The sequence below is a fragment of the Stegastes partitus genome, unplaced genomic scaffold, assembly GCF_000690725.1.
Source record: "Stegastes partitus isolate 25-593 unplaced genomic scaffold, Stegastes_partitus-1.0.2 Scaffold697, whole genome shotgun sequence".
Classification (NCBI taxonomy): Eukaryota; Metazoa; Chordata; class Actinopteri; family Pomacentridae; genus Stegastes; species Stegastes partitus.
This window is the reverse complement of record NW_007578428.1, coordinates 200545-214486: the sequence shown is the minus strand read 5'-3', so window position 1 is coordinate 214486 and position 13942 is coordinate 200545. Positions and strand designations below refer to the sequence as shown.

Sequence of the window (13942 nt, the reverse complement as noted above, 5' to 3'; positions counted from 1 at the left end):
ATTTTGTAATGGACTATCAATTGAGGATTTATATTTATATTAGACTAACAGTTTTGTAATATTGTGTGATTTGCTGTATATGTAACCTGCTTTTGTTGTTCATCTTGTTTGTATGCCGCCTCCTGACTGGGATGGATGGATGGATGGATGGATGGATGGATGGATAGATAGATAGATAGATAGATAGATAGATAGATAGATAGATAGATAGATAGATAGATAGATAGATAGATGTCATAGGCCAATAGTTTGTAGAACCGAAATTCTGTCACAACACTAGAGGAATGTCATAATGTTATTGGTTAACAATAACCATATTAAATAAATTATCTTGTCCTGGCTGAAACGGCTTAATCCAAGAGGGACAAAAGGTTTGTTAATACATGCATAAGTTCAAAGGATGTGGGTAAAGATTTGAGGTCAAACTGCATTTCTTGAATTCCATTTTTAAAAACAAACCCGATGAGTCGGTTTTACAGGCAAACTGCACAACAACAGCATGAGTTATCTAAAACATTAAAAACTATAAATTAAAACACAAAATGATATAAAGAATGAAAGTATTCTGTTTTGTATTCTTCGTGTTTTACTTTTGTCTGCCTGCACAGAAGAACCTGTTGACATTCACGTGTCAGATGGAGGTGTCTTCTACCCACACGTCGTGTTGACTGAAAAGCTTGTTTACAAATTTGTGGTCAACAGAAAGAAATGACTTGTACGGGTATAAATATGTACTCCAGGACTTTCTCAACACTGGCTAGTCGGTTACCCCTGAGGGAAGTGCTACGATGCAAGTTTGAGAGCCAGACTTTTTTTTATGCTAGCCGGGATGATTACACCTAAAACCCAAATCAGTGATAATGGGTATCACATCGGGGGTTTTCAACTTTCTTTGTTACTCAGGTTTTCTTCATGAGGCTCTGTGCAGGTTTCCATAAAGGCTGCAGTTTGACAGTTTCAGTCAGGAAGAACAGATAGCTGTTATTGAGAGCTCTTAAGAATGAAAACATTTAATTAAATGATGCAAGAGAGAACTGACAACTGTTTATGTTCATATATATAATTTATATATATATATAACATAACAGTTGCACATTAGAGCTCTTCGACTTTACTTAATTCCATATACTTTAAGATGATTTTGAAGAAGTGCATTTAGCTCTGTCACTGTCTCATAATGAAGTATACATGCATTCATTGACAAAATCAAGGGAACAAAATAAATGTTATTGATTAAATATTCTTTGTGATAAATACCAATAGACCCATCAATTTTCTAATCCATAAAACAGACTCGACAGGAAGTCAAGGCCAAGCATAATAACATATGAGGTGTGTCAGAAAAGTTCCAGGACTGGTGTCACAAAAGATATATTTCAAACCCAAACTACAAACTACCAGTTTTTCCCTTCAGACGATCAACCAGCACGTCTACAAACAGATCCTGTTTGCTTCGTTCAGTGCGCGAGAAGAGGCGAGAGTTGTGGCAGGACGAGTTGTGGCTGCTTCACCATGACAACACACCTGCTCACAGCGCCTTGAGCATCCAACAGTTCCTGGCTGAGAAGAACATCTCCGTGCTGGAGCAACCTCCCTACTCACTCCACCTGGCTCTCTGGGTTTGTTTCCTCTTCCCCAAGCTCAAGGGGGTCATCAAGGGGTCCCGTTTTGAAGACGTGGACGACATCAAGATGGCTGTGACGACGGAGCTGCAGAGGATCCCGGAAGAATCCTTCCAGGAGTGCATGGCGGCGTGGCAGAGAAAGTTTGTTTGATTTGAAATATATCTTTTGTGACGCCCGTCCTGGAACTTTTCTGACACGCCTCGTATTTCTGCATTTTCTGCATCGCCAACTGAATGCATGTAGGTATGTAGGTTCCTGTGGCTGGAAGAGGCTTACAGTTAACTTATCATAACTGCTTCAGAAGGTTTGCAGAAATAATGTGTTTTCTCAGCTGACAGTCTCTCCAGCTTGTAAAGAACACGGTCAGGTAAAGAGACGGGTAAATGGTGGCGCTTCTTACAGCCGATTTACATCCTAAACTCTTAACATATCCACGGTGATCTAGCCAGGTTCAAAGCTACCCTCATGACACTGAAAGCTCTGGATTTAGATGACCTATTAAACCCTCTGTTCCATCAGCTTTTTGGCATGAGTCACAACAAGATAAACGGGAGAAAAAAACATCTTTCTACCATATAATTCATTTTTAAAAGTGTATTTTGAATATAACAAGTAATCCTTTATTAGTGCCTGTTCCATAGTTTCAAAGTAAGCCTGATTTGAGTGTTGAATCGAGTGTCATTATCTGATTATAATGCAGCAGTGAGACTCATCCAATGTTCCTCGAAGCAGATGCAATCATCTCACAATCATCTGCGCTATTGTTTCCTTACTTCAAAGTTTGATTTCAAGACTCAAACTAAAGATGGGCATTGAGGGCATAAATATAGTCAAATGGCAGCAGGCAGCCAAACACTCAAATATACTGTTATCAGCCTTTAAAAAGTAGTATCAGTTAAGCCCCAATAATGGGGAGATGGGAGGTTAATTGGTCTCTTGTCACTGCATTCTGAATGGCCTTGTCTGTGGCAAGCTCGAGCTGAAAAGAACAAAATCCCCGGCAAAGTAAATTGTAGGGGATCTGTTGCTATGGTTACGCCGTTGGTACATTATCGGCCGTGTCTCCAGGGTGTGAGCGAGGGAGGGGGGGCAGAGAGACAGATTTTATGTGTTAATTATAGCATTGTTAATAACAGTATGCGATTCTCGTGAAGAAAAGTCACGTACAAAAGGAGGCAGGACACAACACTGTGCAGCGGACAAACTGAAAAACAAATCTAAGAGCACGTCACACAACAACACACACACACATCTACACATGCGCACATTATCGTCAAAAGTCATGAGGAAAGTTCACACATGCAAGCACACGTGTATAATCCTCACATGGAAGGATAACACACCAAAATCCAAATTACACACAGCTGAGTACCAAATCTAAAGCAGGACTCCTCTGATGGGGAGTCTCCTCTCTGATGCCACAAGTACCTTCTTCTACACAAACATGCATTTCTGACAAACTCTTTCTACGCTGCCATCTGTGTCGTCACTGTGTCAGCATCTCTGGATACTACCAAGAAGGAATTTAATGACCAGAAGGAATTTAGCTGGCTAAACTGTTACGCTTGCATATATTTGCACCTTGGCTCCGGCCACATGCATCTCAACCGTGCTTCTGATACCAAGGCTTCTGAAACACTTTTTAAACTCCACATTGTCACAGACCTCCTCTGCACCAGCTTCTTTAAAACTGACTGTTAATGTTTTCAACTTGTCATGACTTTGACTATCCGCTTAGTGCCAGCTGTGCATGTGTTACCTGGTGTCATGCACACACCTACAGTAATGCAGAGCAAACACACACTTGACAAAGGCAGGCTGGAGACAACACAATGACTTTAATGTCTAAATGTAAGTGCTAGACCTTATATATTATGATGCAAACTTATATGCATGAAAGTGTAACTGTACTTCAATTTGAATAAAATTTGAGAAATATTTCTTGGAACATTCCAAAGTAAATTTTACAGGAAATTTATTACCTGGTAAAAGATTTAATTTAGAGTGGATTGTAGGAGCAATTTGTTCTTTTAAAAACAGGCTAAAATGTTGAAATGTTAAAACATGACATGTCAGAATATTGACTTTCTTTCTTCTTTGCTGAGGACCTTTTCTGCATTTTGCTTCCTATCTTTCGCTCTACTGTCAACGATTAAACCTCCACTGAAACATCACTCAATCAATATCATTAGAAGCTTCATCAAAATACATTTTAAGTCAAAAGTATGACTTAAAAGCCATAATTTTAATATCCCTCTCTCCAAACAATCCAGCTGAAGTCACATTAAATCTCTTTTCCACTTCACAACCATCCCTTACATGACCTGTGCCAAGTTGCACCTTTTCTCCAACAACTGCAATGGAATCACATTCTGATATTGTTGTGCTACATCCATCCATAAGTGTAAGCAGATGCCTCTGCTGGCAGGTAAACAAATACAAATGACAAGCACATGTTACCTGCAGTTATAGCGTGAGCCCCAGTGAGCTCCCCGTTGAAGCCGTTCTCCCTGGCAGAGTAGGCAGCTGTGGCCATGTGAGCCCCGCCCGGCTGGCAGGTCCTGTAGGCTGAGGAGGAGAAACCATTGGCTCCGTGGGTGCCACCCGGCTCCTGCCCCCCTGATGGGTCCCACTGGGGGGCCCCGTCTTCAGGCTTTCGACTGTCTGCCATGCTTTTTGCTATAGCTAGCAGCCGGGGAGGTCGGGCGAGGGATGGGGTCTCTCCTTCTGAGTGAAAGACAGGAAGAGACGGAGGAGGGAGGAGAGAAGGCGAGGCATGGTGAAAACTCAGCACGTCTGTGTGTGTGTGTGTTATTAACTGCGATGTTAGCAACGTTACATAAAGGAGAATGAGCAGTGTGCCGACCAGAGGAGGCTCTAGGACACACTGCATCAGTCACATTCACAAATCTCTTTTTGTCAGTCATAATCCCTGCTGCAGCTCCGCTGAGCTTCACTGTCAACAATTCTGAAAGTGCAGCTGTGCTTGTGCGAGTTTGTGTGTAGGTGGCTTTGTGAAATACTGTCCTTGGATGTTGGTGGGCAAATGACAACCACTGGACAAAACCCTATTGATTTGTGTGTGTGTGTGTGTGTGATGACTCATGCAGCCAGTGGTTCAGGTGGAAATCACAACTGGTGGAAAATGAATAGAGGACCTTGGATTTTAGTGACTCATGCAGGGTGGTCGGGATTAAAAAGGTGGGCTCTGCTCGATTTGACAAAATCCGATCCAACGTCAGACAGAAGAAATCAGATAAACACGGCGGCACGGTGATATATACATTTAAGAACTCGGAATAGAAGAGCGTGATCTGTAAAACACGCGTGTCCAATGTTGACCAGCACGCAGCGCTTACAGTACATATGCTAAACACGAAATCCCGCGCTGAGTGAAGATGATTGATTAGCGCAGCATGAAGAGGAGATCAAGCAGAAGCAAAAGGGGGGAAAATATTGATCAGCCCACATAATCGCCTGAGGCAGGGACAGGCAGTAAGATTCAATGATCTCTTGGACAATATTGGACAGAAGGTAGGGGAAGGAGATGAATGGGCTTGGTGGAGTGGAGGATCAATAAATAAGGTTGTGAAGTCCTTTACTCATGCTCGGCTTCTCTTGTGAATATATAGTTGCGTTATCTATCTTACCTATCTAATACACGGATCGTCATATTTTAATAATTAAGGTTTTATTTGTTATAGCTGTCCGACTCTGTTAATGCTTATTTTCCGGCAGGTTCTTCCAACACCAGCACCCGCAGTCAAACACAAAATAAAGGTAAGGCTCTGAAGGGGGATTGGTGATTTTTTTCCAGGAGGGTTGTGGATGGCAGTGCTTCAAGCAGAGCAGCCTGTGTAGTTGTGCATAAGGGGGTGTGTGTGTGAAGGAGCAATTTGTCATTTAGCTCTGCAGTCCACAGAGATGCAGAGACTGAAGGGGAAGTCTGCTGGAGAAAACAGGAGTCAATAACAGCAGCCTGAGACCAAGGTAATGCTACAGTGAGCACTAGTCACTGCATCCACAGCACATTCAATACTACTACTCACTGTCTACCCAGCGAGACAATAGAACAGAACACAATAGAAAAGACTGGAGCAGAGAATGCTAAGGAGGAAAATAAACACAAATACTATTACGTCAAAGTAACCGATTAATAACTGAGCCGGTTCGATCACCCCAGCGTCACATGTTCTGATTAAGTAGCAGCGAAAAGCAGTTAAGCAAGTAAGAAGAAAAATCGTGAAGGACAAACAGAAATGCTATATTGAAAAACAACTCCAGACGGTAGTCAGGCTGTATTTCAGTTCGGCTGTACTTAAGTGCAGCATTTATCACGTTCACTATCTTAGTTCAGCGTATTAGCCTGCTGGTGTTTGTGATTCGGCACAAACACGAGGCGCTGTGCAACTGCAGCAAACGCAAAAGCCATTTGTACTACAGGTACCTGTTTATAAAGCAAAGTATGACAACGTGGTGTGTAGTACATTTAGAGGCTGCCAGTGTTTGTCCTGTTAATATACTCAGAGTCCCAAACTTGATCCTCATACCTTGTGAGACAGTTGGATCTTCAAGACCAAGAGAAAAGCCAGGCTGCAAGTTATGCACTTGTGGCCAACGAGGAACGACCGACAGCTACGGGTCTGTTTTTCTGGTGTGAGTCAATGCATGATGAACAGTAATTTATGCCATGTAGTTTTTGAACGTGACCGCCCTTTAACGAGGGCAGCTTGTCAGATGGTTTTCTGTAAAAATCTGCATCATGAGGAGGAAAAAGTCTGGAGATCACGAAAACTTCAGAGATTCATTATCTGGAAATGATGAATGTTGGAATTAAATTTTGTGCCAATTAAGCTGATTGCAGTTAAAGTATTTCACGAGATAAGTAGTCTGACTCACTAGATGCAGAACAGACATATAAACCTGAAGCTTTCTCCTCCCCTTCGCTATCTACATATGACTGTTTTTAAAAATTACAAAGTTAAACAACAACAACAACCTTTGGGTGAGCAACCTACCACTTTCAAGTTTGGATCAGCAGCCCTGTTAGTTTTTGTAATGACAGTGTTTGCCTCCATGCATGCAAAAGTTCCACAATTCCCTCATTGAGGGGACACCATTGCTGCAACCTGGGTTAAGCACTGTGCAACATGGTAGTGATTGAGAAATAGAAACAAGCACGAACGTTTTCCCCCTAAAGCAGAATGATAACGAGGTGCAGTCACATCATTCGTCTGACTGTGCTACTTGATACGCCGGTTCACAACAATCTAGAAGCTTCATGAATGTCTTCATAAACATATTTTAGGTTAGACAAAAGAACAGTATCTCTAGAGTAACACTTTTGTATTTTTCCCAGCATTTGTACATTTGATGGTGTCAATTAAGAGGTACTTGAGCTCCACTGTTAGTAATCTGCGAGTATGTCACACAAAAAAGTTGAGAACTACAAAAAAAAAAGAAAGGATCAAGGACAGAGGAGCAGGGTAGCAATTAGCAGAAAGCAAGAAAAGAGTAGAACTACAACTGATGGCTGTAAGTCTGTGCAGCCTAAATGGTTCACAGTCAAGAGTCAGTGGAGCCTCGCATGACTCAGGTCTGATGTGAACAGCAGAGTGAATGAAGCCTCGACAGAGACTCCACATCACACAACACTGCACCTCTCCGACTGCTTTTTACAAAACTGCTCTCTCCGTCTCTGTCGGTGTATCTTGAACTGTTCCTTCACCGTCTCTTCTATTGCTTGTTCACCTACTGCGTCCCTGTTCAAGGCTCCACTGAAGAGCACTTCCAATATTAAAAGAGCCATAAACCACAGAGATGAGGCCTCTGTCCTGATGCTAACGTCTACGTGCTGTCTGTCCGTATGATGATGAAGGTGACTTTGAGCTCTGTGGCTAATGTCCAGACCCAACAAGATCTCATCCTGACTGGTGGACAGGCTGAGAGAGTCGGCGGTGGTTCAATAGATGGAGAGAAGCAGGAAGTGTGAGCTGGTTTCCTGGTGGGTGACTATGTTTGGTGTGAGTGTCTGCGTGTTTGTGCACAAGATTCTGCTGCTCGTCTGAATGAAACAGCACCCTCTTCTGGGTTAAAGTCTGAAAGGGAACAATTGGAACTATTAGAACACATTAGCATATCCAATGTGAAAATACACTTTCCTCATCAGACTATAGCACAACCTGGGCTGCAATGCATTACAGCGTCTGATCCCTGCTAACTAACAAAGACAAAACACTGGTTCAGGGTCCGATATGAAAATGTGAGCAGTGAAAATGACAGAGACAAGAGCAAAGTTAAGGCGATTAAGGCATGGAGAGAAAAGGAAAAATGTAGTCTTATCGTGATCCATTTAGGGGGAAATGATGGAGAGCAGACGTCTGTAGATCAGAATCTCAAACGATACATATTGTTCAGATAATGCACTGTCCAGTGAGAAGAGAGGAGACTCTATGAGATGGTGATATGATGGAGTTAGACGTGGGGCGTCTCAGTAGACAGCAGGTCTGTTGCACTTGGCAAAAAGCCTGTGGCACTGTGCCAGGGGGTTGGTTGATGCTGATAGGCACGCTCTCTGTGCCAGGGAAGAATGGACTTGAATAGTGAGTAGATGAGCAAAGCCGGGCAATGCTGCAACTGGACTTTCAGGACAGTTCTGTAACTCTTTAATGTGTAACTGTGGTGTTATACAATAATCATGCTGTGAGCTTTGGGCAACTACAGCCAATGATTTACTGTCAATAATCTGTCACATTACTGATACTCAAGTTTTGCTTAGAAAGGACGACGTTCTCTTAATTGATGTTTTAAATATTGGGCACCAGATGTTATGAGCATTTAGGGAAACAGGTCATTCTGCAGACAAACAAAGATGTGTATATACTCCAGTGTTACACTGTAATATTCAATAATTTTCTAACGCATTCCATGAGTCTAATGCAAAATGAAAATAGCACTTATCTAAAGCCCCGGCTTTTGATGCACCTGACCTGCTTTTAAAAGCATCTTCTCACTTATTCTTGAACATTAAGTGCAAATTATAAGATCTGAGATCTAAAGGATGAGAGGCAGAATCTAGTGGCACGGATAAAGTGAGATATATTTAAATTGAGTCTGTTGTTGTTGTTGTTGTTGTTTACATCTGGGCAGTATAAGGCAATGTGAGGCAAGTACATGTACATATATCAATACTGACATGACATGATGTTCAAAGCATGTAATTAACTACACATCTATCACTGTTTGGGTTCAGACAACGTAAATAAAACTGATATAATATTTAGAGCAACAGTCTTTCTGCTGGTCTTGTAACCATGACATTTTCATTACAGGGCGGCCACTAACGACTATTTTTCTATCAATTATTTGTTTTATATTTTTACTATTCTGACTAATAGACGGGAAAAAGCAAATTAAAGTTCCACTCTGCCACTGTCTATAAGAAATATGTGACAAGCTTTTGTTTTTTTTAACAACCCCTGTTATCCATCTGCTTTTACATTACTACGAAGAAGAAAAAAAAACAGACCTTCAACTACCTGTTACAACGATTTAACAATAGCTGAGAGGTAGTTACTGTTAGGTACAATAAAACAATAACCCCATGCATGTCACTACAAGGCCATTTCTAAACAGCATTATTTAAAAAGAAAAAGAAGCAACAAGAGCAGTGTGTGTATTAGCTGCTGAGGAGGCTGACTTCACTGTATGATATATTAGTTATAATTAATTCACAGCGGTTGCTAAGCAACATGTGCATATGTACAGTAGAAATATGATCTGCAATTATTGCGTCGCATTTGGATCCGTTTTATCATCGTAGCATCAAACTGAGACGTATCCTGTGTAACCTGTGATATGTGAACCCCCTCTGCTCCCGTCACCTGCCTCACACCGACACACTGATCACTTCACAGGAATGAATCAGCGACAGGTTGTAGTTCCCGGCACATTGTGGATACGAGGTTATGAAAATAATAAAAGCTGTACTTTTTGAGTCTTATGCAAAGTTTAAGTGCAGCATTACTAGAAAATGGTCCATGGATTTTCTTTTTTTTGTGTGTGTGTGTCAGAAAACTTGAAAAGCTTTCTACAGCTGCTGTGGGGGGCAATTTTCCTCACTGTGTCCTCAGAATAGACCACTCACGCTACTTTTCCTCCCCTGACTCTGTCTAGCTGAAACTGTGGCTCAGGAAGTAGGTTATTTAGAGAAGGAGGCCTGGACAGACCATGGAAATATATCACATATTGGGAGTTTGAAGCAAATCCTAGACAAATTAAAGAAAAGCTCCTCATAGAATGTAATTTGTTTTTAGCTTCAAGTATGAAGGGAAAAGTGAAAAAGCACCGTGATGTCTTCCAGGAACTTCACATTCTCACCAAGACACACAGGCGGCCCAGTTCGACCACAGTGTTTTGTTGACATCCACTGAGCTGCAGTGTTGGGGAGGCTGGGGGTTTACTGATGGGCACATTGACAGTAATTGTGAAGGGAAGAAAACGCATGACACCATCACTTTTTCCATCTGTACTGTCCCAGTGAGGCGCAATCCATACGAAACAACAGAGCTGCAGTCAACAGACACAAGATATACTGGCAAAGACACTATTTATAAGCAGAGTCGAACCAGAACACACACACACACACACACACACACACACACACACACGGCCTTAAAATAGCAACTGGGCTGTCCAGCTGAAACATAAATAATAGTCCATTAAGACTGAGAGTATGAAATTTTAAATTGTGAAATGGTACTTAAATGCACATGCCACTTGTCACAGAGGTTGGGAAAGTGAAATTGTGTGTTTTTTTCCAGAGGCCAACAGTGTCTGTTCCTCTGCATTTTTAATACCCTCCCATCTAACCTGAGGTTAAAGTTCTTATTAACCTCTGAATGACTTTCTCACAAAGTTTAACCTTAACTGACATGACAGTCAAACGAACATTAGCAGGAGCCGTAACTAAACTGCTGATTGCTGTTTCTGAGTTTTTATAACCCAACATGAGCTCATCGATGGGTTGAACCTGATTTACAGACTTTTCTTCCGTAATATTTCTTCCCTTTAAAAACAGCTACTGGAATATCAATAATAGTGACATCACAGGTCTCCTGAAGATAAACCTGCAAGCTGTGGGAATATTCTAGTTTATTTCCACTTGTTTCAAGACAGTTTCCCCTCCTGTCAGTTCAAGCATTTGTCACAATGTGTGTCCAGCTTCAAGAGATGAAGCACGACTGATAAACTGTCGACGAACACGTCAGCCATAAAAAAAAAATACAAAATCTTTCTAGACTCAATCACCGAGCTAATTAAGCAGTCCATTTGTCATTTCCATGGCTCTTATCTGCGTCTTTGCCTTTTGTCTGATTTCTTAGCGTCCCTTCACTTAGAAATCTTCTCCCCACCTGTCATTTCTTCTTCCTCTTCACCTTCCTCCACCTCCTACCATCGCTGTTCCTCCACCTACTCACTCCTCCTCCTCCTACACCTTTCATCAGGCTTTATCTTTCTCTTCACTGTGCTCTCTATCGCCTCATCTCCCTCCTACGATCTGAGCACTTTTACATGCCGCCATCTCACTGCCTGTGTGCGCGAGTGTGTGTGTGTGTGTGTGTGTGTGTGTGTGTGTGCGTGAGTCACACAGATGCTGCATTGCAGGGCTCTCCTCTGAGGGCCATCTCGCTGCAGGAGCCAGAGAGCAGAAGGGATGTAAGTTCTCGTCCCTCTTACTGCATGCGTGTGTTCCAGTGGCGTCATCCATGTTGCACATGTGCGGCTGCACGCTCGTGGACTTGTGCAGGCATGCATTCGTTTGAAAGCAAGGTCGTGCATGTGTGTTAAGGAACAGAAGTATGCCTTTTTTCCTGTTACTGACATGATTAAATTTATATAATTATCGTATATGTACAGCACATGTGCCAAATATGCCAACAAACCCAAACAGAAATATCAAAACAACCATCTTTATGGGGTCATGTGTCAGACGAGTTTTTGGCCAGGACCAGTACTCAGTGGAGGATCAGCTGGTGGTTTGGCATCTGCTGTCGGTCCAAAAACTGTCCAGCACATGACTCTATATGAAACAGCGAATAGTCGTTTGTATGCTGTGGCTTTGGTCTGGATTAGACTAGTTTATAGACATTAATTATTGAGCTTTAAGCAGATTTAGTTGTTATTGATCAGAGCAAAACTACACTGTGAGGTTGCTGACGTTTTTTTCAATCATGCATGTAAAGTAATAGCCTATTTCTGTATTTCTATTGGGCTGCAAGGTGTCTTGGTGGTTAGCACTGTTGCCTCACAGCAAGAAGGTCGCCAGTTCGCATCCTGGTGAGGACACCCGACCCTAGTGAGGATTAAGCGGTGTATAGATAATGGACTGATGGATTGATTTCTATTGGAATGCTTTGCTATTTTAAAAATACTGAAAACAGTCTGTAAAATAAAAGCATAACATAAAAACTCTGCTAAATTCTGATTTTTAAAAAAAATGTTTTTACAGTGTAGTTGAGCTTCTTCTCGTCTTTATGCTAACTAGCTGCTCCGGCTACACATTTACCAAACAAACATGAGAGCAGTGTTGATCTTCTGATCCGACTCTCAGCATAAACATGAATTTCCCAAAAAAGTCAAGCTATTCCTTCTGCTGCTCCAGACTGTGTCATGTTGGAACATGCTTGGCAGTCCTGCCGCTGATTTAACTGGAGCAGGACAAAGTAGAGTTTTATCCAGCTGCTCAAAATTAACAAATTAAGTTAAGTGGCCTAAACTTTATCCACAAGTTCCTCACTTGCAGGTATGAGAAGGCCGTCTCAAATCACACAGCCATACTTTGTGATAGTTACTTCCTGACACGTGCATTGCAGAAGAACATATAGAATAAGTAGAAACCCTCGTGTCATTTTACGTTTTTACTTAAAATCTTCACCGAAGTCCTTTTATAAAACTTGAAAGCAAACCCATCTCGCCTGCACTTTAAGATGCTGTTAAACAAGACGGTTTCAAAGCAGCTTTCAGTGGAGAGCTGTAGGTGTAACTGCTGCTTCAAAAGCTTTACATCTAGCAAATATGCACGCTTGTGATTTTTGGCATTAAAGCAAAAAAAAAAACGATGTTAAACAGCATCAAAAAATGGCTCTTGGCAGAAAGGATGTTATCAGTACCGGAGAGGCCTTTAAAAGCCTGTGAACATGCATTGATTTAAATAAAAGAAAAACGACTACAACAGGGAACGACACCGGTTGATACCTGAAGATGGTTCTCATGAAAAACACAACAACATCGGCCACTTGGATAAATGTTCAGAAGAGACATCTTGTGGTCATGTAGACACTGACTGAAGCCAATATTGAAGCATACAGTACATGTCTATATGGAAGCACAAGTTTATATCTGAACTAGAACACAGAAATCAAACATGCAACTACACGAATACACTATTAATGTCATCCACTGCTGCCATGATTTCTCTTTAATATTGCCCACTACGAGTTATTTTCTACATACTTCCGATTAATTTTCGGCTCCAGTTCTTCCCAGTTGTCCATGCTTAGCCTTCTCTGTTGCTTTAGCTTCGTCCAGTATTCTAATTTAATATTTGTCTATAAGATTACACCAAATAAAAACTTTTTTTAAGCCACTCTGTTATGATTTTAACATTTTAGATCATCGAAATATGCATCAAATGTCCATTACACGCAGGTCTTTGGATTAATATTAAATAAAATCTTGTTGCAAAGTGCTGCTGTGTTATATTTAGTCTCAAATAGCACATTTTCTGTGTTATTTACATGGAACTGTACAACCACATAGTATCCTCAGGACCATTTGTATCAGCTGCTTGTTTAACACTCTATCTATCTGGTCTATTTAATCTATTCTTTCCCGTTTCTATGCAGTCTCGTAGTGAGACACATCATGACTTTGCGTGACAGTAACGGGCAGGAAAACCATCGAGTAACCCTCCTAAAGACGTCGCTCTTATCCTCCATCCATAAGCAGCCTCACTACCTGTAACTCTGTCTTTCAAGCGCAGAAAACAAAGCGAAGCCATGAAAGCGTGACTGCCTTTCAGTGGGTCTCGGTGCTGATTGTCTCACTAAAGCAGCTCTTCTCTTCCCACTCAGTACCCACTTCCCACTCATAGCTCCTAGCAGCCTGCACTCACATGTACATCCACCCACACATCCATTTCATCTGTGGAGGTAACAGGCATTTCTTTTCTGTCTCTCTCTTTCTCTTGTTGTAAATGTTTTCTTTTTCTCCTTTCTGACAGATATTCATCACATCTCAAATGTTTATAATAGGCA

At 41.6% G+C, this 13942-nt stretch overlaps 1 protein-coding gene across 1 annotated transcript in view; it reads right to left on the bottom strand.

Annotated features, from left to right (window-relative positions):
- map2 (microtubule-associated protein 2) overlaps positions 1-4296 on the bottom strand; it is a 45625-nt gene extending 41329 nt beyond the window's left edge. The window contains exon 1 of the mRNA XM_008290826.1: positions 4086-4296. Within this exon, the coding sequence (XP_008289048.1) occupies positions 4086-4296 (211 nt within the window). The remainder of the gene's footprint in view (positions 1-4085) is intronic.
- Positions 4297-13942: the final 9646 nt, after the last annotated feature.